Source organism: Somniosus microcephalus, chromosome 3 (genome assembly GCF_052327205.1).
Source record: "Somniosus microcephalus isolate GS21.2 chromosome 3, FLI_Smic_1.0, whole genome shotgun sequence".
NCBI lineage: Eukaryota > Metazoa > Chordata > Chondrichthyes > Squaliformes > Somniosidae > Somniosus > Somniosus microcephalus.
Window position 1 is genome coordinate 355,136,715 of NC_140989.1, and position 25,376 is coordinate 355,162,090.

At 44.3% G+C, this 25,376-nt stretch overlaps 1 protein-coding gene across 2 annotated transcripts in view; it reads left to right on the forward strand.

The window, feature by feature from the left end:
* Positions 1 to 25,376, forward strand: part of LOC147122361 (outer dense fiber protein 2-like) — a 70,488-nt gene that overhangs the window by 26,729 nt on the left and 18,383 nt on the right. For both annotated transcript variants that reach the window (XM_085983443.1, XM_085983442.1), the window contains exons 10-18: positions 14 to 130; positions 4,356 to 4,541; positions 4,951 to 5,060; positions 5,712 to 5,847; positions 12,718 to 12,828; positions 15,015 to 15,119; positions 17,152 to 17,310; positions 17,809 to 17,909; positions 24,381 to 24,543. In XM_085983443.1, the coding sequence (XP_085839569.1) occupies positions 14 to 130; positions 4,356 to 4,541; positions 4,951 to 5,060; positions 5,712 to 5,847; positions 12,718 to 12,828; positions 15,015 to 15,119; positions 17,152 to 17,310; positions 17,809 to 17,909; positions 24,381 to 24,543 (1,188 nt within the window). The remainder of the gene's footprint in view (positions 1 to 13; positions 131 to 4,355; positions 4,542 to 4,950; positions 5,061 to 5,711; positions 5,848 to 12,717; positions 12,829 to 15,014; positions 15,120 to 17,151; positions 17,311 to 17,808; positions 17,910 to 24,380; positions 24,544 to 25,376) is intronic.

Consider the following 25,376-nt stretch of genomic DNA (forward strand, 5'->3'; position numbering starts at 1 on the left):
CATTTATTTCCAGGATAATTCTTACTTTGTAAAGCAGATTTCAAAATCTGTTGAAGCAACCCGAGCTCATCTACAGGGGCAGCTTAGAAACAAAGAGGCTGAGAGCAACAGAATGTCAGTTCAGATACACGTAAGTTGCTCTGCAAAATATGACCAGTTTTGTAAAAGGACCGCAAGAACTTAAAAGGTTGCAGAATCGTATCCTCTAAAGCTTTTTACGGTTAATTAGCACAATAGAAAAATTGAGCTAACCTTGTGAAAATGGCCGGCCATAATTTGCATTTTGAGAAACACTGTGGGTAGTTAATGTATTCGGTCAACAACAAGATGATCTGTATATGGAAACATGCTCCACATGAGCTCGTTCTGTGCGGGCGCTACCTGCCTGCCATATTGGAAGCTTAGGAGGCTGCTTCGCGCCTGAAGTTCGAGACCAGAGTCTATGAAGCAAGGCACTTGTATTTTGATGCCTTTAATGCACAGGTTGCCCTAATTTTACAGACTGAAGTGTCTCACAAATAAAGACAGGGCGAGAATCTCTCTTCCGTTGGAATAAACGGGTCTTTTTCTGAGTGGCAGGCAGTGACTAGTGGGGTACTGCAGGGATCGGTCCTTGGACCCCAGCTATTCACAATATATATTAATGATCTAGACAAGGGAACTAGATGTAATATCTCCAAGTTTGCAGACGACACAAAGCTGGGTGGGCGTGTGTGCTGTGAGGAGGATGCCGAGAAACTCCAGTATAATTTGGGCAGAAGCATGGCAGATGCAATATAACGTGGATAAATGTGAGGTTATCCACTTTGGTGTCAAAAACAGGAAGGCAGATTATTATCTGAATGACAATAGATTGGGAGAAGGGGAAGTGCAACGACACCTGGGTGTCTTTGTGCACCAGTCGCTGAAGGTAAGCATGCAGGCAGTTAAGAAGGCAAATGGTATGTTGGCCTTCATAACGAGAGTGTTTGAGTACAGGAACAAGGATGTCTTGCTGCAGTTGTACAGGGCCTTGGTGAGACCACATCTCGAGTATTATGTGCAGTTTTGGTTGCCTTATCTGAGGAAGGATGTTCTTGCCATGTGATGCGCCATCAATTACTCAAAAGACTGAGGTTGAGCGAGTAACAATCAGGCTTTTATTAACTAAAGAATGAAGGTCTTGTCTCGAGTGGTCGACCCGTCCAGAATACTAAGGGACTGGGAGGTAGTCACTTATATACCTGGAATAGTGGGAGGAGTCAGCCGAGGCATGTCCAGACCTGTACCTAGTGGAATACACATACAGACACAGACAGGTTATAACATAGAAACATAGAGATAGGAACAGGAGTAGGCCATTCGGCCCTTCGAGCCTGCTCCGCCATTCAATGAGATCATGGCTGATCTTCGTCTGAGATCATAGCTGATCTTACCAGTTCAGTACCCCGTCCCCGCCTTTTCTCCGTAACCCTTAATCCCCTTAGCCTTCAGAAATATATCCAATTCTCTCTTGAAAATATTTATTGAATTAGCCTTCACAGCCCTCTGTGGCAGGGAATTCCACAGGCTCACCACTCTTTGAGTGAAGAAATTCTTCCTCATCTCTGTTTTAAATGATTTGCCCGCTATTTTTGGACTGTGGCCCCTGGTTCTGTGCTCCCCGGCCATTGGAAACATTCTCTCTGAATTCAGCCTGTCCAGGCCTGCCATAATTTTATATGTTTCGATGAGATCCCCTCTCAATCTTCTAAACTCCAGTGAGTACAAGCCCAAACTATTTAATCTCTCTTCGTAGGTCATTCCCGCCATTCCAGGTATCAGCCTGGTGAATCGCCGTTGCACTCTTTCCATGGCAAGAACATCCTTCCGCAGATGGGGCGACCAAAACTGTACACAATACTCCAGATGCGGTCTCACCAGCACCTTGTACAGCTGTAGTAAGGTATCCCTATTCCTATACTCGAACCCCCTTGATATGAAGGCCAACATACCATTTGCCTTCTTAATCGCCTGTTGCACCTGCATGCTCTCCTTCAGTGACTGGTGCACAAGAACACCCAGGTCCCTCTGCACTTCCCCATCTCCCAATCTATTGCCATTTAGATAATAATCTACCCTCCTGTTTTTACCCCCAAAGTGGATAACCTCGCATTTATCCACATTATAGTGCATCTGCCACGTATCCGCCCATTCCCCCAACCTGTCCAAATCGCACTGTAGCCTCCTGACATCCTCATCAGAGCCCACCCCTCCTCCTAGTTTAGTGTCGTCAGCGAATTTGGAAATATTGCATCCAGTGGTTTACCACAGGGAGTTCAGCGAAGATTCACTAGGCTGATACCTGGGATGGCAGGAATGACGTATGAGGAGAGATTGGGTCGATTGGGCTTATACTTGCTGGAGTTTAGAAGAATGAGAGGGGATCTCATTGAAACTTATAGAATTCTGACAGGACTGGACCGACTAGATGCAGGAAGGATGTTCCCGATGGTCGGGGAGTCCAGAACCAGGGGTCACAGTCTAAGGATAAGGGGTAGGCCATTTAGGACTGAGATGAGGAGGAATTTCTTCACCCAGAGAGTGGTGAACCTGTAGAATTCTCTACCACAGAAGGCAGTAGAGGCCAATTCATTAAATATATTCAAGAAGGAGTTGGATACATTTCTTAAGGCTAAAGGGATCAAGGGATATGGGGAGAAGGCAGGGACAGGGTACTGAATTTGGATGATCAGCCATGATCTCATTGAATGGTGGAGTAGGCTCGAGGGGCCGAATGGCCTACTCCTGCTCCTATTTTCTGTGTTTCCTTTTTACATTCTTCGCCCGTGCAAGGTTTGCATTCAGGAGATATTTAACAAGTGTGTCAAGGCTTTTGGTGGGAAGCTAATAGTTTCCACCAGAGCAGATAGTTTTTGCAGTGTCTGTGACGATCTCTACAAGTGGCACTTCGGAAACCTGTCAACTGAAGTTGTGACCTCCAACCAGGTTCAATTAAAATTAGGAATTCCAAGCCTGGTACAACCTTCAGACAAAGATCCCAAGCCATCAGGGATGGCTAGACATGGGCTGTGCTTCGAAAGTATGATTCAGCTGCACACTATTTTTGATTATGATTATAATGATAACTATGTCGTGTAGATATTATTGTCTTACAATAAATGCTCTCCCTATGAGAATAGCAGTTCCAATTTAGATTTCTGAAACAATCTTTGATCCTGCTAATTGGACAAGCTAGAAATCTCACAATTGAATATAAATGCAGACACATTATAATGCATAATCTTTGTCTTAATTACCTGAGGTGTTTTTAAATTGAACAACTTTATTAATGAGAATATTACAAAAGCAATAAAATGCATATAGACACAAATTACTGTTTTATTTGTGTTTTCACCCTCCTCGTATAATCTGGCTTAATAACATCAGGAAGGGTAGATGGGCAAACAATACTGGACCATCCACCAGGGTTATAGCTGAGATGAAGGGACTTGCTTATGATGAGAGACTGGGTAAATTTGGGTTATAGTCCCTGATGTAAAAAGACTACTGAGCGCTTGGTTTGAGTATAAAACAAGGCTTTAATCAACTGTTTCACAACCATGAGATTCTAGTTACATCACTAGTTCCTGGTTACAGAAACATCCTGAGCAAGCTGGGCCCACGCCCGAGTATTTATACTCCTTGGACAGCGCCACCAGCTGGCTGCCCAGTGTTACTTCATGAGTCATGATAAGATTCATGACAGTCCCTAGAAAAGAGGAGGTTATGGAACGTTTGTTTACAGCAATGAAGGGGATTGGATAGGATAGAGAATGATTCATTCCTCTCTTGGGGGAATCTAGAACAAAGCGACAGAATCTTACAATTCGAACTAAGCTGGTTAAAAGCTAGGTTTCAAAGGGAGACAGGTAGTTACTTGGGCAGTAAGGGTATTAAGATATATGGAGAACAGATAAAGAGCTGAAATAGCGAAGTAAAAGGCAGAGGAGGCTGGATGGGTCAAATGGGCTATTCCTGTTCATATAATTAATTACACAATCCTTACAGGTAGCCACAAATATCTACATATATAGTATTCTAGTGCATGTGCAAAACTAATTAGAATATAATCGGCAGAATTAAGTTGCCTGTTAGCTGGAATAGCTATATATGTAACTGATGATGACTCAACTTTTCAATGATTCCTATTAGAAACTGTTGGACATCTTTATTATAAAACCTATAGTGCCCTTACTTATTCTCCTGCTATGCTTCTATCTGTGTCCCAGAGTTTATTGTGGCTACCCACTCCCCTTTAAGTCTTTGACTTGTGTGTGCCTGAGGACATCATGTGGATATTGGGTGAAATGTCAATATAGCTTACAATATTTCAGAGATTTGAGAGGACCATAATTGACCAAAAGTTGCAGATTGAGCACCTGAAGTCACAGTTATCAGCGGTGAAGGAGACAGCTGAAGTGGACAAGGAGGTTCTGAAGAAGGCGACACGAGCTCAAAAAAGGAGAGCGGAGAGATTTGAAGCTGCGATGGAAAACCTTGATTCTCGGGTCAAAGATAAGGTATCTATTGAAATTAGCGTTTCTGGAAAAGCATTTGTTTCGTTTTTTTTCTCTCTAATGTAACGTAACAATGACAAACTTTCGTGTTCTGCCAGTGGGTTATCCACCGAGTGTCTGAACCATGCAGACAAAGAGGAACTTGGGTTTGATCCTCAGTCTGTGTTGAATTAGATAATCTCAGCTGGTCGGTGCAAAAGCTAGCTGAGGCGGCCCTGAGTTGCAATCTTGGCTCACCACCACCACCCCAATCCCAGCCCAGGGGCACGGAGCACAAGTGTAGCACCACAACAGCTGCCCCAGCTTAAGCCAGAAAGCTCAGCACATAACCTGGGATCAAACCTGGGACCTCCTCATCTCTCTGGTTTAGTGTCCTACTCAGCCGCCTTTGTATGTTGTGAACATTTTTCAGGATGTGATGTTATTAGAAGCCCGTCTGACCCTTGAGACCTGGAAGAAACAACACGATTTGGCTGTTGAGGACAAGGTCCAATTGGAAACTGAGATTAATTCTCTTTCCAAGTGAGTAGAGCTGATTTGTTACAATTTGGTCAAAATGGCGAATTGCTGTAAATTTCAGTCCTTCTGCTTGCTACCTTTTGCTTTTTCATATGGAATTAATTCTATTCAGATTTGTTGTATCATTTTTTTGATTTGTCATCCACAAAGCATAGATAAAGCTAGGTCACCCACCTGGGGAAATCCAGAAGTACACATTTAATATAATGGGGACTGTTATTCCTTTCATAGAATCATACAGCACAGAAGAAGGCCATTCGGCCCATCGTGCCTGTGCCGGCTCTTTTTCTAAGAGCTCTCCAATTAGTGCCACTCCCCTTGCTCTTTCCTCATTGCCTTGCAGATTGTTCCTTTTCAAGTATACACCCAACTCCCTTTTGAAAGTTACTATTGAATCTGCGTCCACCATTCTTTCAGGCAGTGCATTCCAGATCATCACAGATTATCCCTGCTACCATAACAGGCAAGGCTTCGAGTCTTCAAAGCTGGATTTTCCATCATATTAATAAGTAATTGGTTGGAAAATCTAGTCCATTGTATGCTTCCAAATTGTAAACCTAAAAAGTGTGAGTGCTCACTTCATGGGATGTTTTGCAAACTTTAATCATAAAAACTTTGCATTGGGCTAACATGTCTAACCATTCCAACAAACAGTAGGGTGGCTGGCTTAAAGGAACAGCTTCAGAGCACGACAGAAAATACCAGATCAACAAACCATGAACTTCTCAACAAGTTACACACCAGCAACTCGGAAAACTCCAATCTCCGACTGGAAAATGCACTATTAAAGGTTCGGTACTACACTTAAACTTCTAAAGTCTGTTGGAAGTAAAAAACCATTTAAGTGTCAATTGTTATTTAAACGCCTTGGGACCAATGTTCCCTCTAATTTGTTTTGTACTGAGCGGGCGACAAAATCCTTTGAGCGTGACCTTTTTGTCCGTGGGCAAATTTTTACTACTACAACAACTTTTACAGCAACAGCCACCACTTAAAAGCATCTACAGGAAACTTTCTGGTATCCGGCACGGACGGGACCGACGTGGTGCCGGTTCATCAACAATTCTGGATAACCGAACGCTATAATGAAAGATACGGAGCTCAGAGCTCCGTATAAAGCAACAAACCCTGTTGCCAGCTTCAAAACAATCGGCACAAGTTGCAAGCGTCTCTGTAGCTTAGCAACAGCTTCAGCTACACCCTTGCACAGCAACAAATGGAGTAAAAAAAGTAATAAAAGTAAAAAAAGTTACCTGAACCGACTCCTGAATTTTGCCGGTGAATAGAGCGTTCCGGTTATTTAGGGGCCGGTTAATCGAAAGTTTCCTGTTTACAGTAATGCTGTATTGCCATCCCACCGTCTCAAATCATGAGACAATCACACAAGGTTCTGTACAAGTTTAACATAACTTCTCTGCTTTTGAATTCTATTCCTCTAAAAATGAACCCCAGTGCTTTATTTGCACTTTTATGGCTTTTTTAACCTGTGTTGCTACTTTTAATGATTTGTGAATCTATACCTCTAGATCCCTTTGCACCTCTACAGGAAACTCTCTTTTATCCGGCACCGACTGGACCACCATGGTGCCGGTTCATCAAAAATTCCGGATAACCGAGAGCTATAGTTAAAAGATACGGAGAGCTGAGAGCTCCGTATAAAGCAACAAACCCTGTTGCTTAGCAACAGGTGCAGAACAATGGCCACAAGTTCCAAGTGTCTCTGTAGCTTAGCAACAGCTGCAGCCACACCCTTGCACAGCAACAGATCGAGGAAGGCAAGTACAATATGAAGTAAAACTTACCTGAACCTACTACTGAATTTTGCCGGTTAACCGAGATTTCCGGTTATTTAGGTGCCGGTAAATCAAGAGTTTCCTGTACTTCATTTAGACTCTTATTTTCCAAGGAGTAGGTGGCCTCCTTATTCCTCCTACCAAAATGCACCACCTCACACTTATCTATATTGAAATTCATGAAGTTTGTTTACAGTAGAATTAATTAAAAGCTTTTACAAACATGTACAAACTCTATTTAAAAAAGAATTCTTGTCAGAAATGACTGGGATATAAAAGAACTGCATAATAATGCATTAACACTTCAGAAACGTCACTCAGTTACACGGTTGTGCATAGACAAACAATCCAAAAGCCCAAGGTGAGTTGAAAGAGGCATATCTATTCATGTAATTTGTATTAATTTTAAAATTTTCAATGTATTATCCCATCCCTCATGTCACTATAGCAGTGGCTGCACTAGCAGCAGGAGCAGCGACTTTCCTATGGCGCTGACGTGCTGGGCATCCACAGAAGTAATCAGAATATTATTCACAATGCAACCAGACACCCAACAAATATAAAGTGCTGTAGTTCTATAGTTCACCAGTATTAAAAAGAATTGTACAAAAACTTGTATTTTCAACTTTAATCACTTCCATTAATAAACGTCGTCTTCCTGAACCAGCACCCCCCCACCCATGTAACATGTCAGAAATGCTGCACTTATTCACAAATGCAGAAAAACACATACACAATTTGTGTTACCGAATTAAAAACAAAAAGCAGGAAAAGCTATGATTTAACAGAAATAAACATTCATCTTTCTTCCTGGACAGAAGAACCAATCAGACTGACTTGGAAATGTTTATTACTATGATGACGTAAAGATGTTAATTTACGAATTTTGATTCTAATGTTTTGCTCTCAAGATTAATCCCTGCTCTTAAGAGTAAGCAAGTCTTCCTACGATTGTACAGGGCCTTGGTGAGACCACACCTGGAGTACTGTGCTCTGTTTTGGTTCTCCTTATCTGAGGAAGGATATACTTGCCTCCGAGGCGGTGCAACAAAGGTTCACTAGATTGATTCCTGGGGTGAGAGGGTTGTCCTAGGAGGGAAAATTGAGCCTATACTCTCCGGAGTTTAGAAGAATGAGAGGTGATCTCATTGAAACATACAAGATTCTGAGGGGGATTGACAGGGTAGACGCGGAGTGGTTGTTTCCCATGGCTGGAGAGTCTAGAACTAGGGGCCACAGTCTCAGGATAAGGGGTTGGCCATTTAGTACTGAGATGAGGAGGATTTTCTTCACTCAGAGGGTTGTGAATCTTCGGAATTCTCTACCCCAAAGGGCTGTGGATGCTCAGTCGTTGAGTATATTCAAGGCTGAGATAGATAGATTTTTGGATTTTAAGGGAATCAAGGGATATGGGGATCAGGCAGGATAGTGGAGTTGAGGTCAGAGATCAAAAATCTAACTCAGCCTTGAATATACTCAACGACTGAGCATCCACAGCTATTATTGAATGGTGGAGCAGGCTCGAAGGGCTGTATGGCCTACTCCTGCTCCTAATTCTTATGTTCTTAAGCAAAGTGTTTCAGCCTTTGTGTTAAAATTGGGGACCAAAGTGAATGGCCCAAAAACTGGTGTCAAATCAAACAGTTGATCCAAAAGCATTTGAGCCATAAACAAAGGATAGCAGTTATATTTGGGGTAAGTACTGCAGAATCATTGACATCACTGGCACAACAGGTTTTTTCTAAAAGGGCCAATCGGGTCCCTTGTAAAGGGGGACTGATGTTCTGGTAATGCTTGCAGTTTTGGCTCACGCCCTTGCCTGGACCCTCTGGCTAATGGCTTGTTTGGCTGGTTAATGCAGGCATACTGGCTGCTTTGCATAAACCAGGCTGAGGATGAGGAAATTCCTGACACGGGCAATTTTGGGGGCAGATGGAGGTTCTGTCTCAAACAAGTCCCCACAGAAACTACCAACAGGCTGAAACCTGTTGGATCCACGGCCTGGTACAATTTCTGTCCTCTGCAAAGGACCTCCCGGGGATTTCCCAGTGTGGCCAATAGCCCTGCAGATTCGTAAAATAATGTTTCTTTAACTTAGCACTACACCTGTTCCTGGCCAGGATTGCGTGCTGACCAGCACTCTGGTTGCTGAGGTACTCACTGATCTGATTTTCTTTGACTGTCTAACAACCCCCTCGGGCCGTACTCGCGCTCCCGAGGCAAACTGAAGCTTCGCGCGCCGGCGCCACTGACTGGAGGCGGCAGCTGGGCGGTAACCGCCCCTCACTGGCAGCCATCTGATTAGCAGGCTAGTCCAGCCAATGACGTGCTTCGGGAGGGTTCCGCCTTCTCTTTGCCCTGATTGGCCGGGGAATCCTGGTTGAGTAAAGCCTGCAAATACACGTCAGTGGCTGGACAGGCCTGCCAATCACACTAGCCTGCCAGTGATGGGCGGTTCCAGCATCCGCAGTATTTTGCTATCGTCGCGGTTCTTCTTCTTAGGCAGTCCCTCGGAACTGAGGATGACTTGCTTCCACATGAAAAATGAGTTCTCAGGTGACCGATGAGTCCAATGCGGGACCTACAGTCTCTGTCACAGGTGGGGCAGACGGTGGTTGAAGGGGCGGGTGGGTGGGGTGCTTGGGTTGACGTGCACTGCCTGCGCTTGTCTTCCGCTTGCTCCCGGCGAAGAGACTCGAGGTGTTCGGTGCTTTCCCCGGATGCTTCTCCTCCGCTTTGTGCGGTCTTGGGCCAGGGATTTCCAGGTGTTGGTGGGGATGTTACACTTTTTCAAGGAGGCTTTGAGGGTGTCCTGGAAGCGTTTCCTCTGCCCACCTGGGGCTCTCTTGCCGTGCCGGAGCTCCGAGTAGAGCGCTTGTTTTGGGAGTCTCGTATCGGGCATGCGGACGATGTGACCCGTCCATCGGAGCTGATCGAGCGTGGTCAAAGCTTCGATGCTGGGGATGTTGGCCTGAGCAAGAACACTGATGTTGGTGCACCTATCCTGCCAATGGATTTGCAGGTTACCACGCAGTTGCCTGCCTCGAGTCAGCGTCCCCAGCGCAAGGCTTCAGTCAGTGTGCCGTGAGTGCGTGGCCCACTTGTTTAACTGCGCGGCCCAATCAAGAGCGCTGTGCGGCCGCACGCGCGCAGCTGAGGGGGAACAGTGGGACGTTTTACTACGTTAAAGGCGCTATATAAATGCAAGTTGTTGTTATCTTCTTGATGCTTGCGCATGCGTGTCACTGCAAATTTCTGAGATCTCCCCCAGTGGCTACTGGTCCTTTGAGAACTTCTGCCCCATGTATTCAACATTTGACCTCCTTTCCTGACACCCCCTCTGCGTCTCCAAACTCCCCATAAAAGCTTCATATTTCTGAGATTCGCCCCAGATGTTCCATGTTTCCAAGAGACTTTCTGCCAGTTCTGGCTCTTTGCGATGCCTCCTCACACAAGTGCTAGTTATCAAGATAGGAGCTTAGCAGAATCCTGGTTGAAATTGATAGCAAAATACTGCGGATGCTGGAAATCCGAAATAACAACAGAAAACGCTGGAAAAACTCAGCAGGCCAGGCAACATCCGTGGAGAGAGAAACTTTTTTTTTTTCTCAGTTCTGTAGAAGGGTTTCGACCCGAAACGTCGACTCTGTTTCTCTCTCCACGGATGTTGCCTGGCCTGCTGAGTTTTTCCAGCGTTTTCTGTTGTTATTCCTGGTTGAAATTGTCCGATATGATCGTTTAAGTAACCTGTGCCTCAGCGCATTTCCTCTTTTTGGACTGTATATGTGAGACTAGAAACCAATCACGTTCCAGAACTTCAAACACTCAAATCTTAGAAACACTCAGCAGGTCAGTCACGGTCTGTGGAGAGAGTACAGAGAAGTTAACGTTTCAGGTGTGGATTCTTCATCGGATGTCCCGTCCCTTCAACCCCTCCTTCCAGATCCCAGAACCGTGCAATTTCCATACCATCATTTTGGCGGGGGGGGTGGGGGGGGTTTCTGTGGCATACAGCTACTGTGATAATTCCTCAAGCAAAGTACCCAAGGTTGGATTTTGTGTCTGTTCCAGGTTATTGGCTGATCAAAAATAAAGTGGGGAGCTCTAGCTGAATTCTTGGCTTTATTTTGAAGTTCGTGGTTGGGGAAAACAAATGGAAGGCAGAGCTTTCCACTCCTTTCCCCCCCCCCCCCCTTTCCTTTTGTTTCTCTCTCACACCCGGCAGCTATCTCTTGCCCTGCCAGTACACTTTACACCTAATCTCAGCCTATTACCATCTCGTCTTGCTCTTTTGTTTCTTTCACTTCTTTTGTCCGATTGCAGCCCTGCCTTCGATCTAATTTCTTTTCTTTCCAGTTTTGAAGAAGGGTTCGACCCGAAACGTCAACTCAAATTTCTCTCCACGGATGTTGCATGACCTGCTGAGTTTTTCCAGCATTTTCTGTTGTTATTTCGGATTTCCAACATCTGCAGTATTTTGCTATCGTATAAAAAGCAGGCCAGGCTTACAGCAAATTGAGCTGCTTCATAGAGTCATAACGACACATAGAAACATAGAAGATAGGAGCAGGAGTAGGCCATTCGGCCCCTCGAGCCTGTTCCGCCATTCAATGAGATCATGGCTGATCATCCAAATTCAGTACCCTGTCCCTGCCTTCTCCCCATATCCCTTGATCCCTTTAGCCTTAAGAAATATATCCAACTCCTTCTTGAATATATTTAATGAATTGGCCTCTACTGCCTTCTGTGGTAGAGAATTCCATAGGTTCACCACTCTCTGGGTGAAGAAATTCCTCCTCATCTCTGTCCTAAATGACTTACCCCTTATCCTTAGACTGTGACCCCTGGTTCTGGACTCCCCCGCCATCGGGAACAGCCTTCCTGCATCTAGTCTGTCTAGTCCTGTTAGAATTTTATAAGTTTCAATGAGATCCCCTCTCATTCTTCTAAACTCCAGCGAATATAAGCCCAATCGACCCAATCTCTCCTCATACGTCATTCCTGCCATCTCAGGTATCAGTCTGGTGAATCTTCGCTGCACTCCCTCCATGGCAAGAACAGCCTTCCTCAGATAAGGCACAGAAGGAGGCCATTCGGCCCATCGAGTCTTGAGTGGAATGAAAGAAATGGGATTTAAAATATGAGACCAAGCGAGGGGTTGGGAATGACCACTCGAGAGGGAGAAGCAAAGTTTGGAGGTGGAGGAGTAAAGCTGGGAGAGAGCTTCGAGCTCCACTTCTGACCATGACCCCCTGAGCACCAGCAGGAGTGGCAAGAAGCAAGGGCCCAATCCATATAAATAGACCAGCAATGCCAAGGGAAATCAGCTACCTTATTTTAAAATGTTGACAACCAGGAAACTGCATAGAAGGTTGTTGAATGTAAAGTATATTCCATGAGTGAAGGAGGCCTATATAACTAAATTGACGTTTTATTCACTTGTGGAATACATTTTTTCAGCCCTCTTGCTTTATCCTGAAAGCCCTATTCCTTGCTGGGATTTGGTTCCATGGACACTTTCTGCAATCTCAGCCAGGTGGTCATTGTGTGAGAGCTTTTTTTTGATAAGTATTGACATATTATCTGATCACGGAGAGCAGCAGAGTTAGCCCAATACTGCCCTTGCTCAATGCGCACATCACTATTCCAGTAGGGATCACTGGATTGTGATCAGGAGCAGGAACCTGGCTGATTATTCATTTATCCTGTTATTGTCCCTCTTCCCAGGGTGGCCTGTGTGTGCTGTGAGTGTTATCTGGCCATGAGGCTCACTCCCAACGATCTGGTAACTACAACTGAATAAGTGTGCTCTACTGTACTGGCCATACGTTTTTATGATAGAAGGGACAATGCATTGTTATTCACAGGCTTCAGTAGCAGCTTTGGAAGAAAAGGCAGCGATGACGACAACAGAACTTGAGCAGCTAAAAGCCAAAGCTAAACGACAGGAGGAAGTTGCTCTGCAATGTGAAATTCGGGTAATGAAACTTTACTAAGCTGAAAGTAGCAATGCGTTAGAACACAGCCCAGGATGTAAGTCAGAAATGTTATGTCGATTTACAATTCCTGAACCCTCAGAAGATAATATTTGTAAAACAGTGTGCCATGCAAATCTAGGGCTTCAGTTTCCAGCTATGATCGATCGAATTGAGAGTTTCCTTTCTCTTGTATACCTATTAATATCCTTTTGATCCTTTGTTGAGAACGGTAAGGTCGTGGCAATGGCTCAGCATCAGTCGTCGCCTTCAGGAGAAGAGAGGTGGGAACTTTTAGGGAGGGAAAAAGGATTTCCAAAGACATGAATTTTGGTATTTAGTCCAGCTTCTTGTAGATACAAATCTATAGCGCATCAAATGCAAATGAATTGCTGTGATTGGTTAATTGAACTCCGAGATGATGACGTTGGGTAGCATCCAGAATGAAAATCTCATTCTTCTGCAAAAGAGCTGTCTTTTGAAGCACGTTAGTGAGGCTTTATGAAGAAAGCTTCATATTACAGTAGGCTATTGTACCTGGTAATGGATGTGCTAGATATGCTGTCAGTGTGTGGCGGCAAACCTGTATCCACACACTCGGTGTCCAGAAAATATGACGAGATGTAAAAAGTTAATCTAGCAAAGTAGAATATTAAGACTACAGAAGTTACCCTAAGGCTGTACCTGTCGGACTACAATCAGAATACTGGGTTTAGTTTTGGTCACCACACTACATAAAGATATTGATGTAAGAAAACTACTAGGCACTTGGTCTAAGCGTTAAACAAAGCTTTAATCAACTGTTTTACAACATGGAGGTCTAGTTGTGTTCTTCACTAGTTCCTGTTAAGAATGTCCTGTGCAAGTTGGGCCCGTGCCCGAGTATTTATACTCTACCTGGACAGCGCCACCCGTAGGCCGCTCAGTATTATTTCATAAGTCTTTCTTTCATGAATGACTGATTCATGTCAGATATCACAGAATCACAGAAACCCCACAGTGCAGATAGAGGCCATTTCGGCCCATCGAGCCTGCACCGACACATATCCCACCCTATCCCTGTAACCCCACGTATTTAATCCCCCTAACACTAAGGGTCAATTTATCATAGCCAATCAACCTAACCCGCACATCTTTGGACTGTGGGAGGAAACCGGAGCACCCGGAGGAATAATTTTTTTTTTTTTTTAAACGAGAACAAGACTGATCCATGTAAAGGGAATGAACCATAAACAAAGAACATAAAAGTTTAAGCTGTACAGTCGTAAAAGAAGGCAGGTAAGGGGAATCTCATCAAAGTATACAAAAAATTAAATGGTATATAAATTATTATTTGAAAATACACTGAGAAATAGAACCAGAGGACATACAATACATGGAAAGAAACGAGCGAGAAGTAAATTTGGAACAGATGTCAAGAAGCAGAACTTGTTTAACTTTCTGAATGATAAATGTTTGGAATAATCCACCAAGCAAGACGATAGAGTTCAAGACAGCATCGCTTCCTCCTTTTAAGGTGCTCCTTAAAACCTACATCTTTGACCAAGTCACCTGTCCTAATATCTCCTTATGTGGCTGGGTGTTAAATTTTGTTTGATAACACTCCTGTGAAGCGCCTTGGGACGTTTGACTACATTTAAAGGTGCTATATAAATACAAGTTGTTATGCAAAGTACAATTAGATGCTGTGATAGAGTTAATGTACTAGAGGGATGCATTTTCAAAGAAAAATGTGAATAGTTTCTTTAAGCTAAAATTTGACTGTGGAATACGATACGCAGTAGGTTAAAGGGGAAAAAAAAGTCACACGATGGAAGAGAATGATCTGCATGGTGCAGTTGCATTGTCACTTTTGCATCACTATGAAGTAGTTTGTAGCTAATTAGAGTGGGAAGATCAGTTTAAGGGGGGAGCACTGCATTGTGCTTTTTCTGTTTAAAATTAAGGAATGGGGGAAATATACCACTTATGAATACTGAGGTCAGCACATTACAGGATATAAATTGTGTCCTCTAGGTCTCCATAATTTATTCTCACTTTCTCAAAGTTGCTCTTATTCTGGTAAACAGGCAGAGTTATTCTTCTGGGAACTGTAGTATAAAAATAAGTACTGTATTATTTTAAAGTTGCAGTTGTCACTCGGTACTCTGGCGTTGCTGCACAATTAAATTTGTCACTCCTAACAATAGGTCCAGTTATTACAGACAGCAGCTGATGAACTGAAGGCTAGTCTTGGAAAGACCGCAGAAGAAAATAGCCGGATAAGAAATATGAGAGATACGGAAACGGAGAAGGTACGTTCAACTATATTTTTCATGGAGTTCTATGTGATTTAAAAAAAAAATTTAATGTTTAACTTCAAAGAAAGACATTATATTGGTGAGCCTTCCATTATAATCTGGTGGACCATAAGATGCAAGAGCCTTCTCAAGAATGTTCCTTTAAGTGACCAAAAATAACATTGCACTATGCAGTATAATGTCAGTAAAATGATTCATTTACTTTTATAATCTTTTTTACGCAGCGAGTTGTTACGATCTGGAATGCACTTCCTGAAAGATTCAATAGTAACTTTCAAAAGGGAATTGCAGAAGAGCGGGACTAATTGGACAGCTCTTTCAAAGAGCCAGCATAGGCACGATGGACTGAACGGCCTCCTTCTGTGCTGTATCATTCTGTAAATAACAATTCTATTGAATTTGTTTTTCAACAGTGCAGAGAGTGAAATGGCATAGAACTGCTGTGAGAATTTTTTCTTTTAGTGACGCGCAAGTTAATTCGTGCAGAAACCAGTATTTATTTTCTTTAACGTTTGTGTCCTTTTTTAAATGTAGCAGAGGCAGTAAATTAATGGGGTTAGGTTGCTGTACACCAAGTTTTAAAAACAAGTTCTATCTGAACATGTTTTTTTTTAAATGTTAACAACTAATGAATCTTTGATTCAGTGAATTATTGCTCGCAATAACAACAACTTGTATTTATATAGCGCCTTTAATGTAGTAAAACGTCCCAAGATGCTTCACAGGAGTGTTATAAGACAAAAAATTTGACACCGAGCCACATAAGGAGAAATTAGGGCAGGTGACCAAAAGCTTGGTCAAAGAGGTAGGTTTTAAGGATTGTCTTAAAGGAGGAAAGAGGGGTAGAGATGCAGAGAGGCTTAAGGAGGGAATTCCAGAGCTCAGGGCCTAGGCAACAGACGGCACGGCCACCAATGGTTGAGTGATTATAATCCGGGATGCCAAGAGGGCAGAATTAGAGGAGCGCAGATATCGCGCGGGGTTGGGGGGGGGGAGGGGAGTTGTGGGGCTGAAGGAGATTGCAGAGTTAGGAAGGGGCGAGGCCTTGGAGGGATTTGAAAACCACGATGAGAATTTTGAAATCGAGGCGTTGCTTAACCGGGAGCCAATGTGGGTCAGCTAGCACAGGGGTGATGGGCAAATGGGACTTGGTGCGAGTTAGGACATGGTCAGCCAAGTTTTGGATGACCTCCAGTTTATGTAGGGTAGAACGTGGGAGGCCAGCCAGGAGTGTGTTGGAGTCTAAAGGTAACAAAGGCATGGATGAGGGTTTCAGCAGCGGATGAGCTGAGGCAAGGGCGGAGACGGGGGCGATGTTGCAGAGGTGGAAATACGCGACCTTAGTTATGCTGCTAATGAGTCAAAGGATTCACTGTTTTATGACAACAGAGGTGTTCTACCATTTAATGCACAATTTATTGAATAAAGAGGTGGTTCTTCATGCCTTGATAGCCCTTTCCAAAAGGGACTGCCTTGAGAGCTATCTAAACTGTGTTTAAGCTAGCCTGTCCCTTTAAACTGACACATTCTGAGCCCAAATCTGATCTTCCTTAACTACTCTCTGTGGGGAAGTGCTCTGATTAGACTCATCCTGACATAATTAGAGGCAAATTACTGATTTTGACGGAAGTTTGTTTGACTAAAAATAACTATTAAACAGCAATGCTGCCCCTTTGCGAGAGACTCAACATGAGGGTACGATTAGTTGGTCTCTTACTGCTTGTAGATTGGCAGCTCCTTGTAAATCCTGACTCCTCCCCCTTGGGAACCATGTAATCAAGGTCAGCAGAAAGCAGCAGGAAATAACTGCTTTTTTCTTAAGAATTGGCATTTACTAATGTCTGTTTCTCTAAGGGGGAATAATATTGTAGAGGTGTCCATATGAAGTGCTGCATAATGGTGATCCCATTAGAGTCATCAACACAGGTTCTCTAGTTTAACAGGTTATTTTTCATCTGCCTTTTGCCCTCTTTCCACCACCTTCCTCACCCCACCCCACCCCACTGCTGTTACTATCACGGTGCAGGCGAAAGATCAGATGGGACCACGCTTGAAGGAACTGGGAGCCTTTCCTGAGCTGCTGAAAGTGGTTGAACGTAGGCTGCATGAATATGAGGAAAAGCTCCAGTGTCGCAAGAGAAGATTCTTTGGTCTATCAAAAACACTGATTGAGCTGCAGATGAAGGTGCTAGAGTTAAGGCAAACGCCATTAATTGGGAGATGGGTAGTAGCACGTTGTAATCAGTTGGGTGCACCCCTGATGCTGCCTGTGCCCAGCCTTTCCCACCTGCAACCTTTTATATATGAGAATTTTTCCTGGAGTCTTGGACATGACACTTTTCAATATTGCTGTGTATCGTACAGTGTGTAGTAATCTGCAAGGTTCTGGAAACAACATGCTAAGCATTGTGTATGGATTTTTAGTGGTCGTTTGGCTTTCAAAGTGCACAGGCTCCCCTAACTCCTTTCACGCTGCATTGATGTTTCCCTTGTGCAGTGTTATAATACAGAGCTTGCTCGTTCTAATCATATTCGCTATATATGTCCTCGGTTGGCCTTGCTTATGAATGTTATTTACTATCCTGTAGTTCCTCTTTATTTACTAGTAATGTTGACAATAGTTTGTGTCTTTCAACCAAATGGATTATTTTGTAGAAGTGCTATAATTATGCTGATGTTCCAGGCTAACGAACAGAGCTTTCGATTGAAACCCTCTGCGGAAAAGGTGGAGCCTTTGAGTGAAGAGAAACACAAATTACAGATGACGTTAGAAGTTCTTTCTCGGTAACGTCTCAACAATTTTTAATCTCATTTCAGGTCATTTTGTTAGCTCCTCACCTACCAGCTCTTTTACAGTCCCAGGTTAGCGTTGGTGGAAATCAATTCTGGCTTTGCAGCAGCACTACTCTGGCAGTGTACCCGAGTGACCCATTTGACTCTAAAATGAAGTAGGTTAAACTCCCTGGAGGGGGTAGCCTCGCTCTTTGGTTTGACACTGCATGCAGTGTAAATCCAGTGCGGTGTCAAACGTGTTTTACAAAGTGCTCAGGGACCCTGTTCGATCCTGGGCACTTTATAAAGCCCACCTAATGCCGATTTAAATGTTGAGAGAGTGGGGATTGTCTCCTCTCCGCCGTCTAAACGTGTACATTTTTAATTGTTGAGAGAGCCCGCCCCTCATATCAGTATCCAGGCGTGCACATAATTCTCTCTTTGACACGACTGTTACACTTTCAACCAAGCAGGAGCTAGATGATATATAGATGGTTCTGACTGGAGCCTGAATTACAGCTACTAGCTTCAGACTGCAGTGCAAATACATCCTTAGACGTTCTTAATATTCCACATATTCCATCCGGTCTCAAATTGTTGGGAGGCTTGGCAATACAGCTACCGGCATCTCGATGGTTTCTTACGTAGTTGTATATTTAAAATCAGCTGAGAGGAAGTGGGTAAAGAGATGTTGGGCACTTTATTAGGTGAAATCAATTAAGAACCTCATTATGTGTTCAATGCCAAATACAGGAAACTTTGCGATATCCGGCACCGACGGGACCGGTGTGATGCCGATCTATGAAAACTTCCGGACAGACCAGCGCTAATGTTGAAGGATACGGAGGTTTTCATCTCCGTACCTGACAACATACACTGTTGCTTAGCAACAGCTTGTAAACAGTCGGCCCGTACCTTGGAAGCGTCTCTGTAGCTTAGCAACAGCTTCAGAGAGGCTTTCCAGAGACTGAGGCCTAGAAATTGGGTTGGGGCGCCAAAGTGGCGCAAAAGTCGCCTGAGCGCAGGATTTAGCGCAGCGATCGGAGTGATACTGATCGCCAGAAATTCAGTTTCAGTGCCCCTCGAGGGAGACAGGGCAAGGCTCGAGGCGCTCCGCGTCCCTCTTAGGGCGCTGAAACTGATTATCGCAGCGCAACGTGCCGCAGCGCCACATGCTGCGGCACGGCACGCTGCGGTACTGCAGGCCTTCCTCCCACTGTTAAGGGGGAGGTGCCTGCAACAGCGCGATCCCTGCTCGCGAGTGCCGGCAAATGAGCCCGGCACCAAGGAGAAGTGCCGGGCTCTCAGGAAACAGCCGGCAATGCTGCGGGGGGGGGGGGGGGGGGGGGGCGGGGTTAGGAGGCCGGGGACGGAGGTGCTGGCAGGCGGCCGCCGAAAAAGCGGCCGCCCCGCACCTCCACCTTAACTTGCGCCGCTGCCGGCACAGTAAGGCCCCGTGAACCGGGCGCGGGTAGCAAGCGGCGCAACTGCGGCGTTCGCTACCCAATATCGCGAACGGGGCACGAATGGGGCGCTGTGCACACCGATGACGTCATCGGTGACGGCGCAGCGCAAATGCCTAACGCCACCATTAGCGGCCCTACTGAATATCGCCGGAGACGCAGCCAGTGGCGCTACAGCCACTGACTGCCTCTTTAGGCGCTAACAGGTGGCGCTACTCACCCAATTTCTCCCCCTGACTGTTTAAAAAAATGCTAGAAGAAGAAAAAAAGAGAAAAAAAACCTAACAAAACGGCTGCTGATTTCTGCCGTTAGATCGAGGTTTCCGGACATACAACCTCCGGATAAACCAAAGTTCCCTGTATAAAGCCCAGATACCAACCTATAATTCTAAAGCAGTTGACTTAATTATTACATTGCCAAATCACACAATCATAGAATCATAGAAAGTTACAGCACCGAAGGAGGCCATTTCGGCCCATCGTGTCCGCGCCGGCCAACAAAGAGCTATCCAGCATAATCCCACTTCCCAGCTCTAGGTCCGTAGCCCTGCAGGTTACAGCATCCCAAGTGCACATCCAAGTACTTTTTAAATGTGGTTAGGGTTCCTGCCTCTACCACCCTTTCAGGCAGCGAGTTCCAGACCCCCACAACCCTCTGGGTGAAGACATTTCCCCTCAAATCCCCTCTAAACCTTCCCCCAATTACTTTAAATCTGTGCCCCCTGGTTTTTGACCCCTCTGCTAAGGGAAATAGGTCCTTTCTATCCACTTTATCTATGCCCCTCATAATTTTATACACCTCAATAAGGCCTCCCCTCAGCCTCCTCTGTTCCAAGGAAAACAGACCCAGCCTATCCAATCTTTCCTCATAGCTAAGATTCTCTACTCCCAGCAACATCCTTGTAAATCTCCTCTGTACCCTCTCTAGTGCAATCACATCTTTCCTGTAATGTGGTGACCAGAACTGCACGCAGTACTCTAGCTGAGGCCTAACTAGTGTTTTATACAGTTGAAGCATAACCCCCCTGCTCTTGTATTCTATGCCATGGCTAATAAAGGCAAGTATCCCGTATGCCTTCTTAACCACCTTATCTACTTGGCCTGCTACCTTCAGGGATCTGTGGACATGCACTCCAAGGTCCCTTTGTTCCTCTACGCTACTCAGTGTCCTACCATTTAATGTGTATTCCCTTTCCTTGTTAGCCCTCCCCAAATGCATTACCTCACACTTCTCCGGATTGAATTCCATTTGCCACTGTTCTGCCCACCTGACCAATTTATTGATATCTTCCTGCAGTCTACAGTTTCCTTCTTCAGTATCAACCACACAGCTGATTTTAGTATCATCTGCAAACTTCTTAATCATACCCCTATATTCAAGTCTAGATCATTGATATATACCACAAAAAGCAAGGGACCTAGTACTGAGCCCTGCGGAACCCCACTGGAAACAGCCTTCCAGTCACAAAAACACCCATCAACCATTACCCTCTGCTTCCTGTCTCCGAGACAGTTTTGAATCCAACTTGACACTTTGCCCTGGACCCCATGGGCTTTTAACTTTGTGACCAGTCTGCCATGTGGAACCTTATCAAAAGCCTTGCTAAAGTCCATATACACTACATCAAACGCACTACTCTCATCTACCCTCCTTGTTACCTCCTCAAAAAATTCAATCAAGTTTGTCAGACACGACCTTCCCTTAACAAATCCGTGCTGACTATCCTTGATTAATCAGTGCCTTTCTAAATGAAGATTTATCCTGTCCTTCAGAATTCTTTCCAATAATTTTCCCACCACCGAGGTTAGGCTGACTGGCCTGTAATTACTCGGTCTATCCTTTTCTCCCTTTTTAAACAAGGGTACCACATTAGCAGTCCTCCAGTCCGCCGGCACCATACCTGAAGCCAGAGAGGATTGAAAAATGATGGTCAGGGCCTCTGCTATTTCCTCTTTTGCTTCGCTTAACAGCCTGGGATACATTTCATCCGGACCTGGGGATTTATCCACTTTTAAAGCTGCTAAACCCCTTAATACTTCCCCTCTCACTATGTTTATTTCATCTAATATTTCACACTTCTCCCCCCGATAGCAATGTCTGCCTCACCCCTCTCCTTTGTGAAAACAGACGCAAAGTATTCATTAAGAACCCTACCGACGTCTCCTGCCTCCACACACACATTACCCTCATGATCTCTAATAGGCCCTACCCTTTCTTTAGTTATCCTCTTACTCTTAATATATTTATAAAACATCTTTGGGTTTTCCTTGATTTTACTTGCCAAGAATTTTTCATGCTCTCTCTTTGCTTTCCTAATATCCTTTTTAATTGCATCCCTGCACTTTCTGTACTCCTCTAAAGATTCCGGAGTATTTAGCCCTCGCTATCTGTCATACGCCTCCCTTTTTTTCTTTATCCTACCCTGTATCTCCCTAGACATCCAGGGGGCTCTAGATTTGTTAGTCCCACCTTTTTTCTTTAAGTGCACATGTTTGGTCTGAACCCTCCGGATCTCCTCCTTGAATACCTCCCACTGCTCTGACACTGATTTACCTTCAAGTAGTTGTTTCCAGTCCACTATGGCTAAATCTCCTCTGAGCTTAGCAAAATTTGCTTTTCCCCAATTTAGAATTTTTATTCTTGGTCTATCCTTGTCCTTTTCCAGAACTACCTTAAATCTAACAGAATTATGGTCACTAGCACCAAAATGCTCCCCCACTGATACGCCTTCTACCTGCCCAGCTTCATTCCCTAAAACTAAGTCCAGAACCACCCCCTCCCTTGTTGGGCTTGCTACATACTGGCTAAAGAAGTTCTCCTGGATGCATTTTAGGAATTCCGCACCTTCTATACCCTTCACACTAATTTTATCCCAGTTAATATTGGGGTAGTTGAAATCCCCTACTATTACTGCCCTATAGGTTTTGCACTTCTCAGAAATTTGTCTACATATTTGTTCTTCTATCTCCCTCTCACTGTTTGGGGGTCTGTAGTACACTCCCAGCAGTGTGATCGCCCCTTTTTTGTTTTTCAATTCATCCCATATGGCCTTGTTTGATGATCCCTCCTCACAGCTGTAATAGTTTCTTTAATCAATACCGTGACTGCCCCCCCTCCCTTTTTACCCCCCTCTCTATCCCATCTGAAAATCCTGTAACCAGGAATGTTGAGCTGCCATACCTGCCCCTCTTTCAGCCACGTCTCTGTAATAGCTATAATATCATAGTCCCAAGTATCTACCTGTGCCCTCAGCTCATCTGCCTTGTTCGCTGTACTCCTTGCATTGAAGTATATACCATTTAGTACAGGCAAACCTCCTTGTTGACTACTATCTAGCCCTTGATTCCTCTGTCCTTCCAATTTACTTTCTACGTTTTTGTTTTCCAATTCCAGTTTTTCTTCCCTCCCTATTGACTCTATACTTAGGTTCCCATCCTCCTGCCAAGCTAGTTTAAACCCTCCCCAACAGCACTAGCAAACCCTCCCGCGAGGATATTGGTCCCGTTCCCGTTGAGGTGCAACCCGTCTGGCTTGTAGAGGTCCCACCTCTCCCAGAAACTGTTCCAATTCCTCAGGAATCTAAAGCCCTCCCCCCTCCACCATCTCCCCAGTCACGCATTCATCTGCTCGATCTTCCTATTTCTGAACTCACTTGCACGTGGCGCTGGTAGTAATCCGGAGATTACTACCTTTTGAGGTAGTAATAACCACTGGTCCATGAACTATTAGATTGAATGTAAACCGTTTTATTTCACCACCTTGTCTGTTTCCGATGTGTAAATAAAATCCACATTAATGCACATGTACTTCTGAATCTACATTTAAGACATATGCTAAATAAAGCACACTGGGAGCATTGCTCTGCTTTCAGTCCTTTCATATTTTTTCCTCCTTTTTCTGCCCTCCGCTTTCATCTCCTGAAGGTGTTGGCTCCTTGTTTGCAGTTGTTTCCACAGATGCAGGGTTCCCTCCAATACCGAGAGCACTTCCACCAGGATAGCAATTAAAATGGAAACTCTGGCTGATTTTCCCCACCCTAACCCAGGACTAAATGTAGTGTCTTTACAATTTCCCCAGATGAGCTCAGCTAACTCAACACTGACTTGGGAATTGAACCCCAAGACCTCCTTGTCTCTAGAGCTCACCTATTCACCACCTTAACCAGCTGAGCTATGAGGAAAGTCCGTGTCTAACCCTTGCTACAACTGAGAATTCTTCATGGTGACATTAGGCAACAAAAGTCTTTTTTAAATAAAATCCCAACAATGTGCCAGCACCTTGCCCTCAGGAAAAACACCAGTCCATTTTCCAAAATTAAGCCTATCTGAGTGAGGATTTGTGATGAATTGTTGCTGATTTTGTTCATGGACCAGCGGTTATTAAGAATTGAATTGACTTAGAAGTATATCGCCGATCCTTCATCGTAGCTGGGTCAAAATCCTAGAACTCCCTCCCTAACAGCACTGTGGGAGCACCTTCACCACACGGACTGCAGCGGTTCAAGAAGGCGGCTCACCACCACCTTCTCAAGGGAAATTAGGGATGGGCAATAAATGCTGGCCTTGCCAGCAACGCCCACATCCCATAATTTTTTTTAAAAATTATTTGTTTAACACTTGGACCAGTATGACCAAATATAGTGTCTTTGCAATTGCCCTGGATGAAATCAGCTAACACAACATAGACTGGGTATTGAACCCAGGACCACCTTGTCTCTAGGGCTCAGCTACTATGTGCATTTCACGTTGGGTCCTTTATTATCAGCAGAGAGAGATTTAATTCCGTCAATCTATGCTGGATTCAAACCCAGTACATAAGAGATTAAAGGGCAGCCTGCTAACCCAGCTCAGAAAACCAACTTTAAAAAGATTTTGTTTCAGTCGATTAGTAATTTATAACCATCTCTCCTTGGATAGGTGTGTGCATGCTTTCTAACTGCATATAGATTGCTTTTCAGTGAGAAGTGCCTGCTTTTCCTGTTTGAATCTACTTAAGAATTTCAATTATTATTAATTTAAGGAAACTAAAGGAGGTTGATTTACAAAACCGAGAGCTAACGGAGACAATGGTAAAACAAGAAGCTCCTCTTCTGCTGAGCAAGTATCAGCTGGAAGAGAGGTCGAGGGAATCTGCAGCGTTGAGTCGGCAGTTGGAAGCTGCATTACACGATGTTAGTAAAAAGGTATGAACTCCTCACTGTCCTGCAAAATTATTTTTTCATCAAGCTGCAATTTTCCTTTCCTTGTTCGGAGCGTATAAACAGAGAATGCTGTTTACTATTGGCAGGCCTATTGTTGTGTGGAGCAAACCGAACCTTTTTCAAGCTATTGTGGATGATTTTTGTGGGATTGAAGCTTTTAAGTCAATATGAAGGAAGCTTTTTGGGGACCTTTGCCAGTATTGAGGAATGGATTCGAGGGGTGTTGCCTCCCTCGTAACCTAAAATGTTTGGTGTGATGATGGGAAGCTCAAACTAAAAAGAGAGAAGTGCTTGTGTATTCAATGTGCCTCCAAGTTGTGTGCGAAAGCCACTATGAGTTTGGTCTACTTCTGCTCTTTCAGCCCCGCCTGCTCTTTTAGGTGGACCTGGGCGATCCTATGGCATTTCAAAAAAGAGCAGGGCGTTCTCCCCGGTGTCCTGGCCAGTATTTATCCCAAAGTTAGCATCACTAAAAAAACGATCATCTGGTCATTATCACGTTGCTGTTTGTGGAATCTTACTGTGCGCAAATTGGCTGCCGCGTTTCCTACATTACAACATTGACTGCACTTAAAGGTACTTCATTGGCTGTAAAGCACTTTGGGACATCCTGAGGTCCCGAAAGGCTCTGAGTGTAAGAAATGTGTTTATTTTACTTGACAGTAACAGTGGGATAAACTGAAGTTTTCTATTTTGCCAACAATAAGATGCATGACTTGAACAGGGTAACACTGAATGTTGCCCTTCACTTCACTTCATGTTTTTGAGTGATGACTCAAATTGACTATTTTCAAGAAAAGCATATTTTTGGTTAC